Source organism: Haplochromis burtoni, unplaced genomic scaffold (assembly GCF_018398535.1).
Source record: "Haplochromis burtoni strain Fernald_Lab_line unplaced genomic scaffold, NCSU_Asbu1 Contig_36, whole genome shotgun sequence".
Lineage (NCBI taxonomy): Eukaryota > Metazoa > Chordata > Actinopteri > Cichliformes > Cichlidae > Haplochromis > Haplochromis burtoni.
Genome location: NW_024582397.1, coordinates 1,168,300 through 1,195,699, shown reverse-complemented (window position 1 = coordinate 1,195,699; position 27,400 = coordinate 1,168,300). Strand labels below are relative to the sequence as shown.

The window sequence follows — 27,400 nt, the reverse complement described above, 5'->3', positions numbered from 1 at the left end:
AGAAAGGTCATTTAAGTGACTTTGAACTTAGTATTGTTCTTGGCGAGAGACGGGTTGGTCTGATTGTTTCAGAAACTGCTGATCTACTGGGATTTTCCACACATTTATCTCTAGGGTTTACAGAAAATGGCCAAAAAAGAGAGAAAATATCCAGTGAACTGCAGTTCTCTGAGCCTTCTTAATGCCAGAGGTCAGAGGAGCATGGTCAGACTGCTTTGAGCTGATAGGAAGGCAATGTTATGTCAAAAAACCTATCTCTGAATGCACAGCACGTCCAACCTAGAACCAGAAGGGCTGCAGCTGCAGAAGACCATACCCAGTGCCACAAAGAACAGAAAGCTAAGGATACAATTTGAACCAAAAATGAATGAGGGAAGACTGGAAAAACACTGCCTCATCTGATGGATCTCTATTTCTGCTGCCAAGATTTTGGTGTAAACACCAAAAGAGCATGGTTACATCGTATTAACAGTTCAGGCTGGTGTTGGTGTAATGTATAGGAATATTTTCCTTGGCACACTTTGCCCTTAGTACCAACTAAGCATCTTTTAAACACCACAGCCTACCTGAGCATGGTTGCTAATCAAATTCATCTCTTTATGACCACAGTGCCCATCTTCTGATGGAAACAGTGATCAGAGGATGAGTCAACTGTGCTGCCATGTGACAAAGGTTAAACTTTTTTATTTTTTATTTTACAATAAGCTCACTATGCTCTAATGATCTCCATGGTTAAAAGATCCCAATTCTATAGAGCACCTGTCTACCATGCTGTCATGTCAATATGTACCGAAATCTCTACAGAAATGTTCATTTTTAATTTAGACCATAAAGAACTAAGACAGTTCTGAAAGCCTAAAAGGGGTCTAAGCCAAATTGAAAGGTGTACCTAATAAAGAGTCCAGTAAGTGGCCAGTAGAAACTGAATTTTAGCTTTTTCTATTTGAAATAATAGAAATAGCTAATAATTCTCTAGCTGTCATTGCTGTCTCCTGTGTGGATGTGGCAAGATATCTCTCACATCTGCAAATGGAGTGAAACAGCACAAAAACAAACTCTAATCACCCTGCTGTGGTCTGACAACCTGTTTGAGGAACACATCTTAAAGGTTGAACCAGCTAAAACATGAGTGCACTTTCAAACTCTGGCTGGGGGTAAAAATAAATAAATAAATAAACACCAGCAGGCTGTTTTATACTGTATTAAATTGTCAGTGGGATAGTGCGCTTGACCAAAAACATCATTACACAACTTTGGCTTCTCATGGAGCATCTGAACGTATTTCCTTATGTACCATCACTTATTCATATCAGATTTTTTTTTTTACTTTGATGTGAGCCAAGCTTGTAATTGCGTGTACCTCGGTCATCATGTTTCCTTGATGAAAATTTCATTTACATGTGAATTATGTATTAGCTATGCATAATGCACTGATGGAATTTCACTTTTTCTCCTCAACAAAACTCATGAAAGTTTTTTTTTCTTAAGTATTATTTTTCCTGGTTATAACTAAAGCCACGTCTGATGCTCGCAATAAATAAATTCACGCAAAACCTTTTCCAAACACCATAACAAGATTTACAAACACTCCTGATCGGCACGATACAAAATAAGCAGACCTCTGTGAAATGTGTTGACCATAATATATTGCCTCACCCACATGCATCGCTCTGTTTAGGTTGAGATGCTTTACAGCAGTCTTTCAGTGGTTTGCAAAGAGTGTATTAGTCATTCCTTTAAAAGCCCGAGGCAGGCACTGAGATTTGACCACACTTGAGTACGCGCCAGCCGCAATCTCCAGAAGGAAGTTTGCAGTGCAGGGGGTGTGGGAACAGGTACAGTATTGTTTTCTGTGAAAGAAAGCAAGGCTGCTTATTAAATTAGACAGCGTGCAATCTTTTTTGCCAAACACACACATTTAAGTGTAGATTAATAATTGACATGAAGAAAAAGAAATCTCTTCTTAACTGATGTTAGGCTGTAGCCCAGTTCCAAGAACCCGATAAAGAGTACTGGGGAAATTTAGTTAAAAAAAGAAGGAGAAGAAGAAGAAAAAAAAAACCTTGACAGCAAGAGGCACTTATTACCACTGTGGGGACCATAATTTCTTTCCCCTGCATTAGGCTTCTCAGTAGTACAGTAAAAAATAACAGGAAGCTGAACCTTTTCACACTTTGTTGAAGTTTTTTCATTCTATTAAATTACAGCTAAAAATATCAGGCTTGAAAAGTCACTCATTGAAGTAAAATAGTGAATAGTTTAGAGTTTTTCTTTTTTCTTTTATTTCTTTTATTTTTTAATTACAGTTATGAAAGAAACCCGTGTTTCTAACATTATCGTACTAAAATGTCAAAAAGTCTGAACAATTCTTAATCCTTTCTCTGCCCATGTTTAAGATAAAAAATTGCAGTTTAAGAAGGTCAGAAAGTGTGAGACATTTCATAAATGCAGTATTTTCAAACTTAGCGTGACGTCTATTTTGCAGCTCTCCCGTACGATACGTGTGAAAGAGAGAAAAAGCGAACAACGACAGAAACAGAGAGGAAAGTGGAGAGGGAGAATATGATATCAATACTAAGATTTAGCCAGCAGGGAGAGGATGTAGAGGCAGTAGCTGGCACGTTCAGAAGATTGGCAGCAGGGAACAGATGGTCAGAAGGAGAAAGGAAACATGACCAGGATGTGTAGTTATGCAAAGATAAGCAAAGGAGGTGCCGAGAGTGCTGATGAGCTATGAGACACAGGCATCCTAATTCTGTGCATAACACAGCTATCCAAGTATCAAAACTTTTCATGAGGTGTGAGACTGCTAAATAAGTTGTGCAGTGCTTGGAAAACTTGGTGCTCATTGTTTCTCATTTAGTGTGTAATGAATAAAAGCTGATAGACAGCAGATGTGCCACTGTCTGTTTTGCTTTATGATTGATGGAGCTGTTTGAGCTTAGATGTAACACATCAATATATCTGACAGATATAGTCATAATATTAGCGTCATTTTAGGTTTATGCTATATAACGTTCACCTACTCTGATGAGTGTTATTTTCCTTCAGGTGTCATAACTATGATAACAACAGATGTACCTGAGCTTGAATCTTCAAATGCAAAAATCAAACAGCTGTATACTAATGGTGTTGCTTCCGTCAGTGAAGGATAATAAAGGTAAACAATAGCAACACTGAGCTGCGTGTTAAGAAAACAGAGAAGGGAGCTCAAAACCTCAGTTTTAATCTTTCGCAAGTCCATAACAAAGTAATTCTGGACCCAATAAGAAGCAAGTGAGGAAATCACCACGGGCAGCTAAATCCTGAAATCAGCCCATTTTCCATGCAGTGGTCTGTGAGAACACCAGCTGCCGTGGGCTATCGTGGACGTGAGCCCTGAAATAAAGCACTTTACTCTGCATAGGGCACCAGGTTTTGTTTGTATCGGCATGGACGAAGAGATGGAGAGGGGAGCATCTGCTTAAATGTGGCTCAGCACTGGTCCCACAGGGCAATGTGTGCCCTTGAAAACATCCTTGGTTTGTAAAGTTAAAACGAAAGGAAAGTATTGATTCGGTTATTATAGCTCTGCGCTCCGGACCTGTGCAGTAATCATACTGTAATTACCAAGCTACTCTCCTTGCCTAAAGATGACTCTTTCATCAGTAGAAGTTTCATCAGAAAACAAGGTGGTGGTCTTTTGTTTTACAATGTTTATTTATCTTTTCATTTGGAATTAATGAGGCAGTCTAACTTTCTACTCTGTGATGTGAGGAATATGGCTTTGCGTTGTGGTGCTGTTCTCTGTATCCTCCTTCAGATTAAATGGTGATGAAATATTTCACTGAATCACAAACACTTTCACAGCAGTAATATATCAGACTACTTGAAATCTGAGGGCATGTTAAATAACGGGGCTTTCAGGGAATAACATGTAAATCTTATTACTCTTGTTTAACCTATGAAAAAACTTCAACTCTCATTATACATTAAATACTGTTCAAGGTTTTGCCTCGTGCTTTGTCGGGTTTTATTTCAACAGTGTACTTGTACAGGTTTAATAGTTTGAATGGAGAACATGGTTATCCCAGGGCCTGTTACAGCTCTCTAACTTGCTTAGATAAAACACAGAGAAAGGGATTTAAAAAACCAAAAAAAACAACATCAATCATTGTTCAAGATGCCTTATCGTGTGCATGGGTTTTGGGTTCTGATCTCGACCACCTGTGGACTATACCTGAGTATACTTGGATGACTCTAATTCCAAGTGAAAATTTTATTACACAACTCAGTGGTGTTGCGCTCAAACTACAAATTAAAATTAGTGCTAATTTGATATTTGGAACCACAGCTGTGCAACATCTTAAAATCAATTCCTTGTAATGCAATCAAATCCAAAACCTATCCTTGCCACATTCAGACTTTCTATGCTATTTTTGATTTCTATCCATGAGCACCAAAGGGAAAAAAATTAACCAGTTATTTCTATATGTTATCCGGATGTGTATTGCTTGCCATGGCCGTGAAATTCTGTAACATTCTCAATTAACACGTACATCTGTCCAGGATTGTAAAGAAATCATTAATCAAATGCAATATTTTTTTACAGAGTGCAGCAATCACTGCAATGTTGAGTTGCACAGCAGTCTTAACCTATGTTCAGTGATGAAAAAACCGAGTGGGATATTCTCTAAAAAAGCCCTGATGATGAAACCCTCTGCTGGATAACTTGTTTACAAAATGACTTAACCTTCTTTAAGGTTTTCTTTGCAATGCTTAGAGAGAGTGAATCATATGGAAAGCAGACAAAGACCAGCAGCCCACAAGAAAGCTTTACCTTAGTAAAGCATGAATTCTGAGATTTATGAACTGTTTAACTGCACCACAGTACAGTATTTAGTTCCTATGACTTCAGTCTCAGTTACATAGGAATTTTAATCATGTTTTTTTTTTCACTTGCAGCCACCAATGAGTAATCACCATTCAAGGTCTAAAGTTACTCTAAAGTCATCTCTATATGAAACACAAGTCCAACTGCCATGTAAGATAACAAAAAAGTATATCAATTTGATGACATACTGTAATTGATTTGGATACAAGTAAAAGCAAAAGAAGCACACAAGGATGATTCATGAGTGTTGTGAAGGAAGGCATGCAGAGGGTTGGTTTGACAAGGGGAGCATGCAAGGGATAGGGTGAGATGTAGGCATCCATGGGGATCCCTAATGAGAACACCTGAAAGAGGAGAGAGTATAAGAAGAAAATCAAATAATTGATTACACAAATATTTTCTTCTTCCATTTACTGGAAGAAGGTAATTGGAATAAAATTTGTAATATAATATACGTTCCCAGACAGGATGTTTGAATGTGTAGCTCTAATTTTGCTGCACATACTAAAGATTTCATACAGTGCTGACTTGCATGTAGTTTGCCTGGTGCAGAAAGCACATTGTTAGATGTAACTATTCCCAGTGTCCTATCAATAAGCTAATAAACAGATGGAATTGCCTTCTCACCAGCCATTAATAGCAAATGTTCTTACAGGAATAAGAAAAAGGCACAAAAGAACATAAAGCTTTCATTGTGGGCCATTTTTTAAGTTCGAGCCAGAGAGAACAGCTGTTATTTCCCTGAGGTGCATTGATAGGGTAAAAATATGTATGTGTCTGCTGCACTGGATTATGAAATTTGATATCCAAAACTTCAGCAGGAATTTTAAATATTTATCAGGATTCTGTTCTGCAGTTATATTTTTTTTCTAGTGACAAAAGCACTTACATGGTCTCTGCCCTAATCCTGGATTCAGTACTTCATCATTTAGATAAAGCATTCAAGCTTTATGACTTCTGTCATTCATATCCTCACTGAAATTGATTGTGTATACTGCATCTGGATTGGTTGCTTTTCAGTCAGTGAGATCACTGTTATCAGTGGCAGGTTCATGCAAACACTGTAATTCATCTTGGCCTAAACTTTCTTCTCCCTGGTTTTAATATCTCTTGTGGACTTTGCAGTCTTGAACATTAAACAACACAAAAGGGGGAAAAAGTGTGTTGTGCCTTAACAGGTACTTGGAATTCTCAAGTGTATGCTGGTGACCTTGTTAAATCTGATGGTACAAACACAACGGGGCATTTTAAATGGTACAAATCAAAGAATGCTATGCAATATAATGCCCGGGAGATAAATACAAAGGGGAACATGCTCCTCTGCATTACAGATCTGTGTCAGCACCGTGTGCTTTTCTGCTGAACTCACATGGTCAATAAATCCTTGGCGTTGAAAAGGTGCATGAGTAGAATTCTACTCTCAAGGATCTAATGAAATGACGAGGAACTGACCTTCAGGACTCACGGGATTGATTCTTTACCACCATCCTCATGGTAATTGTATAGGTCTGCTTTGAATTATAAGTGAGTTGTACAGAGAATGTATGTCACACAAGAGCACTCAGTCCTTCAAGGTTTACAGTTCAGAAAGGCATCAGTGATTCCCCAGGGATTAGAGATGTGAATGGCTCTAAGTTAAAAGGCTAAAGGCATCAGCATACAAAACAAAATGAGAGCACAAAGAACCGCCCCCCCCCCTCTCCATTTTAGCTATTCAGAATGAAAACTTACAATAACCACAAAAAGCTGGAAAACACTATTTAACTTCTGGTTTGCAATGAAAATGAGTGATCCAAATGACTGATTAGAGAATGAACGTGGAGCTTCCTGTATTATTTCCAGTGATTCATACTGCAAAAGGAAAAGCAATTGGTTTAAAATTGGGGGCTATGCCACATCTTTCTCAGGTGGTACAGCCAGGTCAGCAATTTGATTTGAAGTGGGAGTGGCGTAGAAGAGCACTGTGCAAAATTGAACCAAATTCGCCCAGCAGCATGTTAAACCATGTGTAAAATCCTCGCCGTCGGCTTAGAAAACGATCCCTGGCTGGAGCTGCCGTTTCCTCACACCTCTGTCTTTAGGGATGGTCACACTCATTTCTCTGCACCTCTCGTAGGGAACCTTTGAAGGAAGAGGGATGTCCGGGTGCCCATTAACCTCCCTCGTGCCTGCGCCCTGACTCCCGACATGCACCCAGACACCAGGTCACAACCTCTGCGAAAGCAAATGCATCTTCACACAACATGGGCACGTGTTTCTGTTGTTACCCCACGGTGCTCTTTAAGCTGTAAAACTTTTTTTCAAGTGATAATATGTGTCGCAGTGGCAGTTATTTCGAGTCCTCTGGTATTGACAACAGAGCTTGTTTGGCTGCTCATAAAGCTTTTATGGCTCTAGGGTAGCTGTTTAGAACTGTCTAAAATTGTTAAATTAGCTCTGCTAGCTGTGGGCATATTTTCATGCATTAAATCTCTGGCGTGGTCGTTTTTGCACTTTTTTTTTTAGTTCAGTCTACTGACACTAAACAGAGAGCAAGGATCCTCCACTTTAGAGCATTATGGAGGCTCGGTGATGTGATGGCCAGGACTGGATCCTTATATTTTCCCCCATATGCATAAACTATAATCATATTCCTGCAGAGGCCTATTGTTCTGCTTTGGTGTTTAGAAAATGATGAAATTAACAAAAAAACAAAAAACTTGTCACATGACTACCGAGGTCCCTTCTAGAAACTGATGTATCAAAGTAACTGCGCTCTACGGCGTAATTGTTTCGACAGTGTACCGGAGATCAGAACTATTTCTAGGTGTTCTCCATTGGTGAAGCCTCTTCATTAGTCAAAAAGCGTGGGCGGGACTCTTGCTCTCTGCAGCGAGTCAAAGAGAAAGGCAATAAAGGGAGGCAGGATCTGCACTTTGCCGACGAGCATCTCTGCCGTCCTGCTTCACTACAGTGATCACTGCCCCCTGATCTGCGAAAAATACACAGGGACTCCTCAGAAAAAGGCAAGAGTTCATCAATGTAACTCCGGTCAGTCAGAAACTGCGCCGTTCACCTGGATAAGTCCACCTTGACGAGAGAAGAGATAAAGACAGAATAAAAAGAGTCAAACGCGAGTGGAGTGTTGACGTAGAATTGCGAAGGAAAAGAGAAGAATATGATTGTCAAGCAGTACTTGATGTTCATCCTTTACAGCCTCTGTGCAAGCGTCTTTAAAGGTGAGCACTGGATGTTGCTGTGTAGACGGGCGTGGTGTGCGGGGAGGTGGTGGGTGCGTGAAGTGTAAAGATCATATGTGATCATGTCACACGTGAGTGCAAGTATTCGGTGGGGGGAGAGTTGATTTTCCCATAAAACGATGTGTTTGCGCAGCAGTTTTAGGCGCAGGACGAGCTGTCGTTGTTCACTGTCAGAGCCGAGTGTGCTGGAATGCCTGGAAGTTGAATTGTGCGGCGCAATGAGAAGCAGAATGCGGCTGCACAAGTTTTTGCATCGGCGACAACTTATATATTGCACTCCCTCCGGGATTAAGTGACAGATAAAACACCGTGCTGCGGATGAGTCGATTATTGTCGCGCATGGTTGCTTGGTTCATTCGTTTAGGCTATGCCCGCTGAAACTGACAGAGCAAGACCAAAAAAGAGAAAAAAGAAAGAAGAATGTTACAGTAACCGGTGGCGTGTGTCTTCTTCCCTGTGAGTCCTGTGTCATTGAGCGGATCACGATGAAGTCACGCCATCGCGTTTGTTTGGGCATTTTGAATCATTCCACACATGACTTTAAATGACTGAATTCACAAAGGTGATAACAAGTCTTCGATGTGGCAAAGACTACATTTCCGTTAAGCGTTCGTTAAATGTAGCTCTGTTAAATGTAGCGAGAACAGTGCCTTGCGTGTGTGCTTGTGTGTGTGTGTGTGTGTGTTTTAGGAGGGATTCTTTAGGAGGCACAAGCCATGTAGTTACTCATTCAGAGTTGGGCGGCTGGGGACGCAGGTAAGGTTGCATGCATGACGCTTCTCTGCAGCCAGGGATCGTCGTCGCCTCATGACGAGTCCCCAACTCCCCACAGACTGTCCCGCTCTTGGACATGCTTGCGCAGCCACCGCCCTATAGGCGACCAGTGCGCATAACGCCTACCGGAAGGGGTGGCGGTGGTGGGGGGTGCTGTCAAGGGGCTTCATATGAGAAACTACCATATCTAAGCAGTTATATCCCCGTCTTCCCCAGTTTAATAACGTGTTGTCCCACATGACATTGATGACATTGTCAGTGCTGATTCAGTACACTGTGCTGATAATAACAACGAGAATGACCTATGATCATCCTCATCACATTAACTCGGCCTGTGGTTTAATTTCCATAAGTCTGAGGCTGACTTCCTTTATTGAGCAACTCCATGAATGATGCCACAACCACCACAGACCATCAGATCATTAGAGCACCTTTAAACAATAATATATGTGTCAGGCTTACTTGCACATCACATCATTGAATTAAAAATCAGTTCTCAAATGAATCAGTTTTTCCAGTATCAGATCATGTTACTGTTAAATAGCCTTTTTCTCTCATGACTGTTATGTGTTCAATAAACTACGTAGTTGGATCGCTTTACTGGACAGCCTAATGGTGAAAAATCGTGTAAGTTTGACTTGAAATGTATCTTTAAATTGCAAAAATACTTATTTACTTTGCCCCCATGCACGTTTCCTTGTGCTACTCTTGCTGTCCTTTCCTTCAGCAGGATTTTGTCCACCACTTTTACCTGATCTCACTGAGCTGTGGAAATTGAAATTCCATTATGAGGTGTGTACAGCTGTGATCTAATCATACATACAGCCACTTCCACTTCCCGCCATGTTGCCTTAAATGTGACCCCACTGAAGAGGAATATGAATTCGAGTTAAATGACCATGCGTGATTTAGCATGCTTTGGAGTCCATTAACTATAAACTGTGTAATGTTACATAACTGCTTATTTATAGTGTTCTTTTTAAAAAAGCATGCCTTTTTAGCTGACTTTCCATTGTCTCTGCAACCCTTTTCATCAGTTCAAGTCAGTGTAGTTTGAAACTTGATTTTTGTTTTAAATGCTGCCTGGTATTGCAACACCAACCACTGGGAAAACGTGGCTTTAATAGTGCATTCAGTCTGAGCATTGACATTGAAAGCATTGCTTTTATAAGCTGTGTTGTAGGAAATGTATTTACCTGTAAATATAACTATCAGTCATGTTTTTAAAGGAGGTGAAAAAGACTCTGCAAACATCCAAATGTAAGAGTTTATCAAATAGTCCTTGCTTACAGAGCCTTACAAGAACACATAAGTGGACTTAAAACTCTGTGTCCCAGATTTACTTTCTGAAGCATATTAAATATTTTTGAAGAAGATTTTCAAAGCTATATTGAAATAAATAAAAAAAGGGTTCATTGGTAGAAAAAAGTACTTGGTCTAAAAACCTATGGTATGCTTTGGAAAAGAACGATGTGAATTGTAATTATTGGGATACATGGAAAACTCCTTGTAGTTAGTGTAAGCCTGTGCTGATGCTCAATTTATGAGTATTAAAAAATGTTTGTGTTGCAGGTTAATGGTGGTTTGTTTACACAGTGGACACCAATTAGCTTGACTAATCATTGAACTCTCTCTTTCCTCCAAAATACATTTGCAGTTTAAGGGTTAGATGCAATTTCACAGATTATTTTTTTCTGAAATGGCACATATATCCCTTTGACATTTTCCAGCAATTAATCAGGTACACTTCTGTCATAAACAAAGGTATCCACCTTCTACTCTCAGTCTGGATTTTGTAGATTTTTTTTTTAACCATGCAGTACTGACAATCACTCTAAAATGTTGTAGTTAGCACATTCATCCAACGTGAAAATTCCTTGTTTTGAGACCAGGCGTATACACAAATCCCTGGATGCCCTTACGTCAGGAAAGGCATCTGGTGTAAAAATCTGCCAAATCAAATGTGCATCCATCTGCTGTGGCGACCCCTTGTGAATAAGGAAGCAGCTTCTTAATATTGAAAACCATTCCCACAGAAAACAATTACATAGATATGGAATCCATTTTTACAACCTATAGTAAGTTTTTAAAGTTGCCTAGCCTCTAGTGGCGATGTGAACAAGTGCATGTAAAATGCGCCGGTGTCTCACCTTTAAAAATGATAGCATGGCTACCTGTTCCAAAAATGGAGCTTTTCTCATGTGGTGAAAGTTATAAAAGGGTTTGTTTTTACCCAAACCCAAAAATGTTATGTGGCTAACTCTAACCAAAATGTTTCTTTGTGTATACTTAACTTCACAGCAAGAAAGTGAAACTTTGAAAAATGGTCCAAGATTCAAGTCTCATTTTTCAGTCTCCTTGTCAAAAACTTGGCTGTATTTGTATCCCCTGCTGACCAATCTCCCAAATGCTGACTTTTCCCTCTCTTTTAAAGTTTACATTCCTCTATTGTGGAAGCGCTTACTTTTAGATAGTAGAAACAATTTGATTGAATACTTAGTTTGTAGACTCAGTGTACTCTTACCTTTTCAGGAGACAGACATACTTTCGGTGGCTTTCTGGGAAAATATATCTCCCGCAAAATGAAATTAAGAATTTTGTTTTCATGAATGAGAACCTGACTTTTAGGAGACAGGACTGAATTAATGGACTCGTTTTTTTTTTAGAGGACAGAGGAGACAAAGTAGTTTTGTTATATTCTAATTTCACTACTTGGTAATTTCAGAGAGCCGCAAAAAAAAAAGTATGCTTTTCACAGCCCACTTTGCATCAGATTTGGGGTAATGAATAGGCAGAGAACAGGGCACAGAGAGTTTTCTCATCTTGCCCAAGAGCTCTGACAGTGCCCACTTCAAGGGCTTCTTAAATATTGATGTTATGAGACTTAGGTTAGACTTAGATGCATCCAATGCCCAGGCCTGTGCCCCAGGACGCTAAAACCTAAAGTTCTGTCTTAGTGGAAATGTAAGAAGTCGAGAAACAAATGAAATCAACACAGCTAGAAAAGACAGGGTACATTCTGGGCTGCACGGTCACCCAAATTTGTTATTTAAATAGCCAGATTTTAAAAAACAAAATGCATTGAAAAATGATTTCATGCAAAATACACACAGGTGGACAATTACAAGATACATGTGCCAGGATTTTTTAAAATTGGTTTGTAGCAGTAGTTTGTGGCAGATATTTACAGAATTTCCTATCTGGTTTTTGCTAATTCTTAAATGAAATCCTGATATACTTGTACACAGAAATCTGGCGTGCATAGAAAACTGATGCTACACTCATTCATTGCTTACCCATTTAACAAATTTCACTGAACAGTTTTTGCGATATCATAGCCTGTAACAGACAAATAAACAAATGGGACTGAAAACATAACCTCCTCAGTGTAAGCAATAAGGTGCAGCATTTTCTGTGTGATCACAGCCTAATCGACAGTTAAATTGCAGTGCTCCGCATCACACACTGCAGTGATTCTGTAGACGACTTCAGCCTCAGCAGCTCTGTTCATGCTCTGTAATGCTGAGAGTTATTTCATGCAGACTCATCCTTCTAGGAACAACTACACTATTAGAATTTGCCTAAATTCATTGCTGGGCTTATTTATGGCTGCAGCCCATAAACTGATGTACTGCCCAAATGTTTCAAATGCTTCTATGGCAGATAGATATAAAGAGTGTATGGCGCACCCTTTATTAGAGGGCCTGCCTTGTTCTCCTGCTTTGGGTGTGACAATGATGATGTTGTTCCCATACTGTATCTGCACTGGTGTTAACCTACGTAGCGATAATGGTGTATCACTGTATATTTCCCAAAGCTAGCAAATAAAGACAGACTCGTCAGAGGCAGGTAAGACGGCAGGCTAATGCTAATTAGCCATGTGGCGTCGCCATGCTTAGCCACTTTGCAGACCTTGGGCTGATTGTGTCATAGATGTACTGTAGGTCTTATGATCTTCACATTTCCTTGTTGGCCACAGCTTCTCTGGTTCGGTCTGACATTCCCTCTTCTCAAGTGTTTCATCACTTTCTTTCATACAGAGCCCAAAAAGCTCCCATACCACCAAGGGAACTTTTCTTTTGTTTGAGCACCGAGTCTTTCATCATTTCTTATCTTGTAAGACATTTGGGCAAGTACACCCCTCCAGGTGACGTTGGTATGTGTTTGACCATTGTGTGTGTGTGTCTGTGTGATGGGAGATGAAAATTGGGTTGGGGGCTTAATGAGGGCAAAGCAGAAAATAAATGAAAGTGTTTATTTATTCATGCATTTTATCCGCTATCAAAATGACAGTTATCAAAACTACAGATAAAAAGAGACAAGGTGATTGAGGATGAATAATTCCTTCATAATGTACAGGAAAAATCTTTTCCCTGATTAGTGAGGGAATTGAGGCTAGTCATTAAAAATGCAAAAGTGCCTTGTAAAGTCTTTGATAGCTCCTTTATCCATTGGTGAAGAGAAAGAGGAGAGTTAAGAGCTGTGTTAAAGGTTTCTTATTTGTGAGCAATATAGTGAGCTTCTGGAGGTAAAAATCCCATTCACATTCTCCATATGGATTTCCATTATGAGCCATAGCCATGTAACCATCCAAAGTAGACTTACTATGAGCTTTGACACTGATGGTATGTGCTCCTATAGAAACCACAAGTCTGTATGATATCAACTTTTTCCTAAGAAAATACTGTTTTATTCACAACTTTGTGGAATATAAGTACTCTATATACACTGACATTGTTGGAGGTCGTTGTTACTATGGAAATTTTTAAATCTGCAAATGTCAGCTTGCTTAGTGAGCGCAAAACTGCAGAAACCATACAACACACAACGCAACCCCCCCTCCTTCAAAATGATTACAACATTGAAATTATGCAAAGGATTGAATTTGAAAAGGTTATAGGTCACTTGGTTGTGATTTGTAATTCTTTATGGGATGAGGGTTTAATTCTTTACCCCTCGGCCGTAAAAAGGCTGATCGGGCGGGCGACATGGACATCCAAGCATGAACGAAGCAATGTAGGAGTTTTAATTTGATACCATAGGTATATCTACTAAAAATCTCAGTGACCTTAACCTCAAGGTTAAGGGTCAGAGGTCAATATTTCTGAAAATCTTGTGACAGGTTGCCACCCTGATGCAGGAGGTGACTCCTCTGGTTGCTAAAAGAAGGAAAATACTCTTATGGTCTCATCTGTTATTGCAAGCCTTATTTACTAAAGCATGCCAGTCATTTTGTAAATTATGATATGACCAATTTGAGTCAAATAGAAGATAAATTAGGGTATGCTTTAGGCTGTGCCTACAGTAGGATTGAAAGTGCACTGGAATACTGAAGGCTCATGATAATGCTGATGACTAAAATGTTTGGTTTGAGGCTTAGAGGACAGGCTTCACTGGCCACTGGCTGTTATTTGTATCATGGTGGTTCTGTTGATTGTTTATATACATACAGTCTTATTGTTTCATCTGTACAACACTAGACTTGATCACAAAGACTGCCCATTACCTATAGTACCCCCCCTCCCACCCCCATAAACATGCCTGAAACAACATTTATTAATTTAGTTTCTCAACTTTAGTAATTCTTTTTTTCAATTTTGTTTCACTAGATTTTCTGAAAATATAATTTATTTGTCTTAATAATTATGCAAAAATTCTATAACATTAATCATTTGACAGGCTTCATATGTTTTCATTTGCACCCACCAATATGAAAAATTTCAAACACAAGCAAAATAACAAAAATTCAGTTCATTTACTATTGTTGGTCAGTGCGCAAGACTCCCACCTCTAACAATTTTGCTTGCACTAAGATAAAAATAATGCAAACAGTTCCCAAAGTATAAAGCAAAATTCTAAGCAAATGAATTTCAATCAAGCGTCAAAGGCTCTGCTTTTTGCTTTCGTGTATAGCCCTGCAGTTGTCTGGGGAAACGATATTGTGTCCTATTATAGGATGCTGTGAGGAGTGTGGTTATTTCTTCCGTTAGAATGTTTGATTCCAACAGCAGCTTTCACTGCTACAACATAGATATCAATAACTCTCCTGCCTGCTGATTTATCATTTTGAGTGTAATATAGGATGGCAGTCGGTGCACCACTTCTCATTTCTTTTTTTCCCCCTTTTTTCTTTTTCTGAGCATGGAGTTTTGTTCCAGCATGCACTGAAGTGTATTTAAAATCTCTTGAAAAAATACATATTCGACCCAGGCAAAAGTAAAGCCCTAAATGTCACACACAGGGAACCTGTGAGCGTATGCATGGGAGCATCTCCTGTGGGTTGGAATAATCAGTCAGCAGGAATAAGCTGGCTGAGCTGAAGGCGAGGTATGGCAGAGGAAGGTGGTTTACATTCACGGATACCCGTTCACCACTACTGAGGGTTAGCTTATCCCTGCAGATTGTCTCCCAGCTGCCAAGTGCTGGCTCTGATGCTGTGCTTTATGCCACTGCAAATGGTAATCCAGTAAAGGGGACAAATGTGCTCCAAAAGAGCCACTGCTGCCCTGCTTGCTTTCTGTTGACAGATATACATCTGTAGGGATAAGCCTCAAGCCAGAGGCAAATGTGCTCAGACAAGTGGGGAAGGGGCTTTAAGATTAGCAGCTCACTGCCTCAACTATATTCTGCGTGCTGTCAGTCTCTCTTTGCCAAGCTCTTTGTCATAGCACTTTTACACACCATGCCCCCTCTGAGTGGGTATAAGCTCAGCAATGAAGCTGATAGACTGAAAGGGCAATTACACTATTAAAGATTATTTTGACCTGTATTTAAACGAAAAAGGTTAAGAGATTTTTCTACTTGCCAAGGAGCCTAGTCCAAGATACTCATGATAAGTCTAATGCCACAGTTGGTCACACTGAAAATAGGTAAAAGCAGTGCTTACATCAGTCGCTGCCTTCCTGAAGAGGTGCCCGTGTTCACACATCTTAAAGGGGTATCCGATATAAAACAGAATTTACATATATTCCTATGATTTCAGACAGATGAGTCAAAACATTTCCCACTTCCCGCTAAAGCTGGGACCTATGGAGCATTTGAAGTGTTATGTCACAAATCTCAGGTTTTATACTGTGAGACTTCACAGTCGGGAGAGGATATTATATCATCATTTGCAGCCACATTGAGTATTGTATATAAAATAACTAGAGGTTTACTGTGCAGGTGATGATGCTGACCCTGCAATTCACTGTAGCTATCAAGCACATAATAGAAAAAATGAAATTGCGGTGTAAACAGAACTGAATAAACACTCAAAACAAAAATCAAATGTCTTAATGTTGCAGTGTTTTCACTGTTTCTGGGATTCAGTTGTAATGCATTTACCTTTAAAAGTTTAAACATCCTTAACAAACAGCAGAATTGAGCCTAGTGGACATTTATTTAATATTGTTCTAAGTAGTTCAAGGCTCTCTAACTATTTAATGGTGAGCTACACATTCAATTTTCAGAGAAAAGGGAATGGTCGAAAAATATTCTAAAAAAACAATTCACAGACTTGAATAAAATCTTTGGAAAATATAATAAAATAGTGTTGATTTCTTTGATGAATGAGTTTCTGCTGTGCTGCTGAGAAGGTGGTAGACGTGTGTTCTGCAAGAGGTTTATACAGTCCCTACATTTTAGTATTGTGCCTGAAATGAAGCCTATACTTCATTTTATGCCAGTTTGCGGTGTTGACCTTTATCAATCTCTCTTGGCCCTCATCTCTGTTGAAGTGGGCTTTGTGCCCGTCTATGGATGAGCCTGTGAATCTCATTTACCCTGTGTGATGATCTCCCCTTTCTCCTTTTGCTGCAGTCTCTATGAACAAAGTTAATATTTTTTTTGTTCAGAGATGACCGCCATATGACCAACCAGCTATATAATCCGTTTTTCCTACCTAGAAGCTATGTCAGCTTTCATTCTGTTGTCCTTTGACAACATAGTAGACATCCTTTCAAAAGCAGTTGTGGTTCTGATAGTGTTTAATGCTGAGTGTTGACCATAAAATATTGTGCACATAATTATGTGTTTGCTGTGATAAATGTCCCTCTCTGCTTCTGCTGTGAACATTTGGGAGGCTTCCAAAGAGAATGATTGACTGCCTGAGGTATGGCACTGCAACCAAACACCTGGCAGCCTGACCAGGAGTGACCATGCTTGTTTTGAGTTATGTCAGGGTCGTTTTGGAGTGTGCAAACAATGGCGGACAACAAGCTGTGGAGCCTTTGTTGGGCTTTGTGTGCATTTTATGCAGCTATGACTATTGATATGCAAGTTTAGTGCACACGAGCTTTTCTTTCCAAGTACAAAGTTTTGATCTGAATGAAGTAAGATGAGTTCTCGGTGCGTAGGCAGCTGTTGACAAGCTTTAGAGAATGCACAATGAAGTGGCAAATGTTGGCGTTTATGAAAATATTAGGTCTTTTGTTGTAATGAGTTTAGATATCACTTCATTCATCATCAAAACTGATGATATTGTGATGAAAATGTACATCTGTTTTAATAGGTTTTGATACAAATTGTTTTCTACTTGTGTTAATTCTTTTTTGATTAACTAAGTAATTGTCTATAGGTAAAAAACATGTATGATTGCTTGATCTGCCTAATCAACACCATATAGAAGGATATTGGTTTACAGTGGTGCATACCTCCTGCATGTTTTTCTTTTTTCCTTTAAAATTGCTGAAACTATTAATTATTAAGTAGCAGCTTTAATTTATTTTGGTTGACAAGGCAGTTAATCTTCTGATCATTTCATCTTGCACCAAGCACCTTGTTTTCAAATAGTGCTTGAAAAATATGTCTTTTCTGGACAAAGTAAAGTTGAGACCGCCCCAAACATATTTGCAGAGAAAAGAATACAGCGAGTTTAAGTGCATTTGGAATAAGTGTGCTCACTTTACCATGAGGATTTAATGCTACTATTTTAATGTATTAACTCAGAAAGCCCATCACCTGCACACCGCCAGTAGAATTTTGCATCGCTGGGTTGCTGAGCTCATAAAGGCCCCTCAGTCGACTGCCCCAGCAGTCAGACTGGACGTCTGAGCTCCAGATAAAGGAGGCTCTGTTGTGCTATCTTTGGAAATTTGATAGGTTGCTGGAATACAACTCGCAAGTAATATACTTTTAAGAAGCAAATCATGGCAAATGCAGTTATTCATTCCAGGGTAGTGTTTTGCATTTTATGGCTTCATGATTTGATATGCTTTGTTCACAGTACAAAATTAAAGACAGTGGAAAAAAAAATAAAGATGAAACGGCAAATGTGCTAAGAACAGACTGTTGACTTGTGAGACAGGCTCGTAATAATTTGTCAGGACAAAAGTGAAAACCATTTATATTCTCAGCTTGCTGAATCCCTCTTTTCAGGAGCTGTAGACTATCTGAGTTTTTTTCTGAACGTTTTGCTGAATACAGACGGGTGTGGATGGCAGGTCACCTGTCCATCAAAGAGGCTATCATACGGTGACTGGAAAGATTCATGTCATAAGGAAATTTGGTGTCTCCACTCCTCTTCAGATTTCTACATCTCCGTATTTATGAGAAAACTTGCAGGAAGTTGAAAAGGTGAAAAAGATGTCAATGTAAAGAGTACACAAAGAGGACTTTAATTAGAAACGTCTTCATGTCAGGAAATATTTTATGCCATTTTCCCATGTGTTTTGGATTTTATTCTTTGTCCCCAGTGTGTTTATTAATGCAAAATAAGCAAAGAGCCTGCTTTTGTGCCCGAGAGCATCCGGAAAACAGCACCAATCTAACCTGTTTATTTTCTTATTTTATTAAGCAAACTTGCAAGTACTTATGTGTAGACTAATCCCTGCCGTATACACCGCCTGAAGACAGTTTAACATGCAACATACATTTGCAGTTTTCAAGCTCTGCATGCGTTGGTTACATGACATTTTCTGTTTGTATTAGGAGAGAACAAACAAAGTTAGCACATTAAAAGGTATAGCATCAAACAATTGATCTAATAAATAAGTATTTTCAGGTCTTGGTACTTAATTAATAAGTATATGATTGTTCTAAATCTGGCTTTTATAAGCCCACTATATATATCTGTTGGTATAGATGATGTCCAGTAATGTTCGCACAAACAATAAATCATATCTAAACATATCCAATTGATTTAAAAAATAAAACGCATAATTATCATAATTCTCTTAATTCTTTTAAAGCTAAACAACACTTTTCTTTTTTTTTCTTTTTTTTTGCTTACAAAAACAGTAATACTAAAAATTCTAGCTGTGCTTCAGTGCAAGAACTGGGAAATTATTTTGTTTTATAAATCTGCATGAGTGAGAAGCTATCCAGAAAATCTAACTTTAGAATAAAGACACCAAAAGCACAAAGTTAAGCTCATGCATGTTTATACCCTTTTATTGACTTCCTCTTTAAAAGCTTCCCACAGGTCTCTAAAGCTGAAGTGTAGATACTGAATGCAGGCATATTTGCAAGGGAAGGTGGGGGATAAAAGCACTGAAACTCATGTCCTCATAAAGAGGGATCAGCAGTGTGTACGGGAGCTGCATACCGATGCAAGAGATGCCAGTGCTCAGAGCCAGAGAGCATGCTTTGCTGGGGGGGGGGGAGCCTTAAAGCTGCTAAGCTTAGAGCAAGAAGGGGAAAGTAAGAGAAGGTGTGGAGCAGGAAGGCACACTGTAAAAGGCTGAGAGAAGTGTCATTGTATATGTCTGCTATTTCCTTCACCTCCTGTGACTGCCATTATAAAATGCAGGTTAAGCCATTACATAGAGTAGTAGTATAGCATACTGGTGTTTCAAAGATTTACTCTGGTTTTTGGTAGTTTTGTGTGGAAAAGGAAGAAAAAGGAAATCTGTTTCCAAATTTGAGGATCTTAACATTTGAAAGGACACAGATGAATATATTAGAGCCTTTACACCATTGAGAAGAGCAGTACAATTAGAAAAGCCAGTTCAAAAATTAACTTAAGAATCAGAAACAGTGTCACCACCTCGTGCCGCCACCACCACGGCGTGAGGGTGACATTCAGAAGGTGTGTTCACACCAAGGAGTTCACTCTGACACTGAAGCATAATCATTCCTTCACCAAGGCAAGAGCTGAAGATGTAAAAGTGCTTTCTGCATTGTCTGTTTGTTGATTTGTTTGTGACAGACATTATGCAAAAACTGCACAGCCAAATTTCACAAAACTTGGTGGAGAGGTGAATCATGGATGGGCGAATGAAGCAGCCATTAACATCTGGTGCAGTCTGACATAAGAGTGTTGGTCTTGTTGGAAGATATGTGCTAGAATTACCATTCTAGTTGTCTCTTTTTTACTTTAGGTATGTATCTATAAGATTTACACAGATGGCAAAGTGTTTTCACCAGTCACATTTTGTCAAGTATGAGTTTGACTGAAACTGAAAACTCAAGGTGCTAAACTCCTGAGTGTAAAAGCTCAGCAGAGCTGAAGGTAAGCATATCTGTTTGCATTCCATACCCATTTACAACAAAAGGGTCATTCCTTCTTTTTTACTGTAATTACCCAGCATTCACTGCAGCAGTGAATGGCATTTTTTGAATTACAACCACATATACATTTAAAATCATCACGTGGTACAACACATGGTTTCGCATGGGCCTAAACAAAATATAAAAAACATGGCACATATTGCATCTGGTAAGTCACTGAATGTCATGCTTTTCACTTGCAAACTTGCAAAACCATTTGGTTTAACAGAGATAATTCTCACTATATCTATGGGGCACAAGCAGTAGCACGAGGGCTTGGCAAACACAGAGATTCAGCCAGTGTTCCACAAATTTATCTATCACTGATCTAGGCTTCTTAAAAAAGGGTGAACAGCCACATTTGTATGGGACCTGGAGTATTTTAGATTTAGTAATATTACACCAACTGAAATGATAAATTCTACTGTGTAACAGCCTATACATAACGCCACACTGATCTTACAATGTGCACTGAAATGAAGAATAAAGGGTGCAATTAGTTTAGTTTAATTAAATAATTTTGTGTGCTTTGCAGTTCATTCAATTCAAGTAATTACATGTTCTCTGTGAGAGCCTGGGTTTGTTAAATATACCTGCTGATATTTATACACAAGTGGGCTTTAAGGACATACGTTGATTCAGTTCTACATAATTTCTCATCAATTACTCATAAGACCTTTAATTTACAACAGCGTATTTGACCTTGTGGTGTGATATCTAAACTTTAACAACTCCCAGTGTGCATAGTTGTAGGGTCATTTTGAACCTCTTTGAACATTGCAAATTGCTTTTTCTCCCAATTACACCTTCAAAGTGATACTAGACTGTTGTCAGACTAGAAAATCTTACTTGTCACTAGAAATATTTTCCACATAATGCTGCAGTTAAAGAAATGCATAAAAATGTGTACCCAGACTTACTCTAATGGTGAGAATTTTAGAAATTTCTACAAAGGCAGCAGTGTGACATGTTAACTGAGGTCACAGCTCCCTCGTGGCTGTGGCTTCAAAAATATCATCCCTGAAGTTTTGGCATGTGTTATGCATGATTTTATTGGGCACATTTTTTTTCTCAATTTATAAATGGATTCCAAAGGTGTCAAAAATACAAGGTAACATCTTCCAGTGTTTGATACCCATCTGTCTACTATAGGCAGGTATGTCCAGGTATTAGAAAAAAATGATAGTGAAGATGTGCTATTTGGGATGGTGCTGAAATAGCAGGATATAAAGCCAGGATGGATCCTACAATAAGCTCATATAATGGTCAGTCTGGGTAGACCCTGCTTTTATGGAGTCAGAGATGATTATACATTTAGTATCCTCCAGTTCTGGTAGAGTGTGAGGATATCTGGTGTAGACCGGGTGACCTTAACTACTGGAGCTGTAGCATCTCCCAGATAATGACCACTCTGAACCCCAGGAGCAAGCCTCATCACCTCATAAATACAGAGACCATATGGACTCTCGGTGGAAAGCTGCCGACAGTCACTTTTCAAATCGGACGCATACTTGTAGGAGGCTTTTGTGCTGAAAAAAAAAGAGAGATCCAGTTAACATTCGCAGGTTCATGAAAACGGTGTTTTGTGTAGGCTGCAGTTCAGTTACACTGACCAAATGGCAGATGTCTTGAAAAATTGATTGCAATTTTTTTTGAACGGTGGTCTTGACTGGGAGAAAACTATATGGTCAGATATAGAAACTGAGCCAGTGGTTAAAAGAAATTGCTTGTCAGTGTTATAGTGCCCTGTTTGCTGCGAATTCAGGGTCACTGTGTAAAAGATAGCATAGGATTTCTATTTTACAGCAAGGCAACCTTACCAAAACCATAACCAATCAGAAGTTTGACACGTTAATAAAAAAAGGTTTTCTTTTAAATGTATGGTTGATTTGAAAAAACAAATTGATCTCTGTGAAACTGTTTAGGAGATGATGAAACATTTAAATCTTTACTTTTCTGGAAGGCGAAACAGTGTATGTTCCTTTTTCATAGTTCTAGCCCTGATTGAGCACTCACTTTGGGAGGTAACTGGATATAGAAGTAGTCCCTCTGGACACAATTGCTTTCTATGGTGATGGCATACCAACCAGTTCTGTGATGCTGAGCTCTAAGCATTTTATATAACTCAACGAGGAACTGCCAGACTACAATCTGAAGGTACCCTCCATAGCCATAGCTACAGTGTGCTTGGAGGCACTGTATGAAGAGAATTTTAAGGCATACCTTGCTTTATTTACTTATTTCTTACAGATTTTTTAAGCAAATGAATAATAAATAAAATAAAAAAAAACAAGAATACAATAATATTTCAAATCATCTAGATTTTTGAGAATAGCTCTTGTACAATGCCTTTATGACATAAAAACTAAGGGCAATTTACAAATATTGTTGTATGGGTAATTTTATATGATTCATGACGGTAATTTAACTAGGCGAATAAATCGGAGACAGGGAAATGAGTGTCTTTTGAATGTGATCCGACTTGGCAAACGCCTGTGTTTATGTCTGTTTGTGTCTGTCGCGTGTGTACATGTGAGTGACCTAGATAACACCAAAACTGTAGGTAACCTTATATTATTGCTCGTAACCTTGTGCTCAACCAAACATAATGAAAACTAGGTGCAACAGTGCCCCAACTAAACTCTGTCTGACATTCATGCCTGATGTCACCAGGCAGTCTGTATCTGGGTATGTTCTGTGGATAATAACATCTCTTCATGGTTTTTTGGCATTTGACTCCGCTTCTCCGGAGTCTTGAGCATGTGAACAAAATGACAAACAGTAAATGAACATGGTCCGCTTCAAAATGGGTTTTGATTGAGATATTCGAATGAGGCACAGCTATGTGTTCTCTGGCAAGGAGAATTCATTTTTTAAGAGTGTGCCCAGTCTGTTCTATGTGCTCTTCACCTAGCATTAACATACTTTTTTCCATAAAGATAAGCTATCTCAGCACAGATAAACTGGGTGCAAATTGGGTTTCTGTGCTCAGCTTACCTCCGTGACTCAGGATAGCTTATGTTGGTGTTTCTCCATCATTGCCATCAGCATCCATCCATGTTTGCAAGAAAAAAAGCACTTTTACAGAAGCCTTTCCACAACACATTAAACCTTTTTTTGAGGTTGGGTGAAGTGGAGTCTTTTGTTGGAGTGACTACATTCTTCTCAGTCTGTTTGTGTCTGTTTGCTTGTGTAATATGAGAGATGGAGGAAAAAAAACACATAAAACCAAAATTGATATTAAGGATAAGCAGAGCAACTGACCATTTGCAAATGTTTTCAGGTATTTTAGCTTTGAAGAGATACAATGTTGCTTTTCCCTTTATTTGATAAATTAATAAAAATTTATATGCTGACAATTATCACACTGAAAGTCAATGTGATTATCGTGTCTCTATCTTTAATGTAACAAAATAAGAAAAAGAAAATGGAAGGCAAATCATTTTATCACAAGGCTGTTATAAAAAAAAAACTGTGTGCGCGGTGCAGATGTAACAGATGATTCTTGTAATTGTGTTTGACTTTAAACCATTCTCAGTGCTCAACTTTTCTGCTTTCTGTCAAAAAAAAGAACCAACAACAACAAGAAGATATTGTTCTCGAACACTGCACTGGGCTGATCCTGAATTACTTACATTTTTGCCAATGGCAGCAGAGAAGCAGCAATAGGAAATATTTCAAGATATTCTTAGCTCTACAAAGGCTTTGTCAAATTTATCCCAGATTGACAGGCTCCAGTGGGGATTTTCACATTCACAACACTGAAACTGTCACTTCTTCACTATAAGACCAGAGTTAACATGGTGTAAAGTTGATACATATTTGATCAGTTTCCTGTGCCTTGCTGAGGGGTCATGGAAGTTTTACATCAAAATTTACTATATACACCAATAATGATCAAACTTTTCTTTTCTTTTCTTTTTAACAAGACCTGTCACTCATGTTAAGAATTTAATTTTGCATATTTTTTCTTGATGCTAGGTTGTTGTTATTGTTAAGACAGGTATTAATTGCTTGAGCTACACTCAAGCTAATAATAGCAACAATAATGAAATGAACACTAATAACTAAGTAAAGTAAATAAGAAATGAAAAATAAAAAGGGGATTATGATCAAGTAAAAGACATGTTTTTTATACTTTGTGCATATTAGAACCATGATCGATAGATGCATATTATTCAAAAGTTAGTCATAATCATAATATATTCATGACATCATTATATTCGCTTTGCACATTTTTCTCTCTTCTGTTTATATCACTTAAGTCATTATAGGCACCTGCTAAATGACATGTTAGTAGGGAGTCTTAGGTGATGCAGTGCATAAATTCGAGCTGAGTGGTAGCCAAACATTTATTATTCCACATTACAAATTACAAATAGAGTCCACCGGGTTTTCAGGGATGATCTGATATCCTCGTGTTGGTGTTGTTCCCAGACCATCATGAAAATGTTGTTCCAGGTTCAACATTGCAAGTGACCAATCACATTGTTGTGACGTTATTCTTTTGCGCGCCAAGCCATTCGTGCATTTATGAAATTCCAATGTTGCAAGGACAATATCAATTCTGCGTACTGTTTATTAAAGGGTTATGGTTAGGGTTAGGGTCATGGGCCGTTGATCGGCGGACAGAGGCGGTTTCACGCAGCTTAAGTACAGTTTTTTGTTTTACGCCGGTTTTTCCCGACGTCACAACATTCTGATTGGTCACTTGCAATGTTGATCCTGGAACAACATTTAGTATGATGATCTGGGAACAACACCAACACGAGGATATCAGATCAACCGGGTTTTCAGAGTATCTAAACTGCTTTTCTATATTTCAAGCTATTGCTTTCATCAGTGCATTACAGTAAAGATGATAATGGGAAATATTTCCCAGAGCAGAGTGCCTACACACAACATCATGGTATTGACCTGATCCTCCTGCAAACAGACCAGTGTGAGCTTTGATTTCCCTGGCAATTACGTGACATTTAATGAGGGAACGTGTCCGGTTTTTTTTGTTCATGAAAAATAGCAAATTTTGACCTCTGGTGTCACGTAGCAGGAGGTACATTATGTAGCATCCATATTTTTTGGCCATTGAAATATATTAATAGCTCTCAAATTCTGTGCTTTAAGAGGAAAATAGGTTGATGCATTATTACTGTGAATTAACTGAAACCATGGAAACACCACTTGCAGTATACTGTCACCAAGTCAAAGAGCACAGCTCTTAGTCTTCTCCAATAATTGGCTTAATATTTCAGCATTACAACACATCTCTCCAAAGAACAGAGAACATTGTCAAGCTTGTTACTCCTCGAACCAACATATTCATACTTATTCAGTCTCTATTATTTCTAATTGACACTTTTAGAATATTTAAATACTTAAATAGGTACTTTTCTTTACTCTATGATGTTTTTATTTTAAATTTGAGTAATAGTAAAATTTATTTGTAATATTCAGGTGCTAAATATATTAACCATGGATTTACTTCAAAAGAAAAACAGCATTTACATAAGCTCTAATGGGTGAAATGTATTTAGATAGATGATTATTCCAAAAGCACACAGACCTTCAGCAAATCCCTAGTTTATTCCCTTACACAGACGGACTCGCACACATGCACGATAGCATTAACATAAATGAAAGTCATGGTTTAGGACACTTTGATAGGTTGTTTAATCGTGGCATAAACCTTGAAAAACAGAAAACTATGGGTACCTGATGTTGCCATCAATGACACAGTGCCATAAACAAGGCTTTTCCTAATATTACAATTTTTTTTCTGTTGTTGCTTATTTTCAAACTGACAAAAACTGTCTAAAGTAACTGTAATCCATCTTAATCAAGCATAAATTTATACACCGTTGAGTTAAGTGTAGCAGCAGTGGGTCTGTTAGGCACTGGCTTGTACATAGGGAGCCAGTCCCACATGGAATTAATATCACAGGTCTAGATGGGAGCAGTCAACCTTTTCATTATTATCCTAAGAATTCTTTTTATACCTAATACTCAGAACTTTAAGGTCCTGTCTGTGAAAAATGTAGTGGTCTTATGAGAACATTTGAAGAGGAAATGTAATGCATTTCATGCACAGAGAACAAATTATTCACAATTACCCATTGCTGTCAATTCTAACATTTTATATATTGTATATACTGACCACTATAATGTTATCAGACCATTCAGTGGTTTTTATTTTCAGTCCCATAGATAGGACTACTGGGATTCATCCCCTACCAGCAGGGTTGAAAGGCAGTTATTGATTGCAGGCAATGATAAAGGGAAACCACACAGACTATGTTTTTTCCAGACTAGTATTTTGGTGCCTCAGAGTGTAAAAGTTTTAAGCTACCGTTCATTTCTTTATATTATGCTAGAAAAATTGGAATTAGGTATGACAATTTAAAGCATGCAAAACTGATAGAAATAATATATATATATAAGTATAGCATATAAGGCAAAATCAGTTTTGTATAAGTCAGTAATCATGAAACTCAGTGACCATCTTTATTTTGCAACATAGTTCGAACTCTCTCTCTCTTCAAGCTTTCTTGTAATTTCTTTAGTGTTCAGAAAGAGTTCTATTATAATAATAATAATAATAATAATAATAATAATAATAATAATAATAATAATAATAATAATAATAATACATTTCATTTTTAGGCGCCTTTAAGACCCTCAAGGTCACCTTACAATAACACAAGAACAGTAGCAGCAATCAAATATAATAAACACGGCAAAATAGAATTTAGACATAGGGTAAAAAAACAAAACAAAACACAAGCATAAAAGTATAAAAGCAAGTATAAAAGCTGAGCATGGTAAAAATGGACTAAGACAGTTCTCCAGGTTTCGTGAAGGACATTGCAAAGCTCTTCTTTGAATGTTGGCTGCCTTTAGCTCCACTCTCTGCCAAGATGTTTCCACAGTGCTTCAAGAATGCTGAGATACAGGCTGAAAAATGTTGAGGCCAGTCCATGTCTGATACTGTTTTATTGCGTGTGATTTTTTCTATTCAGGCTTTTAATGTATTGGCGATGTGTATCAG

General features: G+C 38.4%; 1 protein-coding gene across 5 annotated transcripts in view; it reads left to right on the top strand.

Annotated features, from left to right (window-relative positions):
• The first annotated feature begins 7,626 nt into the window (after positions 1 to 7,626).
• Positions 7,627 to 27,400, top strand: part of LOC102309301 (cell adhesion molecule 2) — a 168,397-nt gene continuing 148,623 nt past the window's right edge. For 3 of the 5 annotated variants that reach the window (XM_042219668.1, XM_042219667.1, XM_042219666.1), the window contains exon 1: positions 7,627 to 8,091. In XM_042219668.1, the coding sequence (XP_042075602.1) occupies positions 8,031 to 8,091 (61 nt within the window). In that variant the 5' untranslated portion in view covers positions 7,627 to 8,030. The remainder of the gene's footprint in view (positions 8,092 to 27,400) is intronic. The other 2 variants (XM_014334918.2, XM_014334916.2) reach the window with 2 other exon arrangements.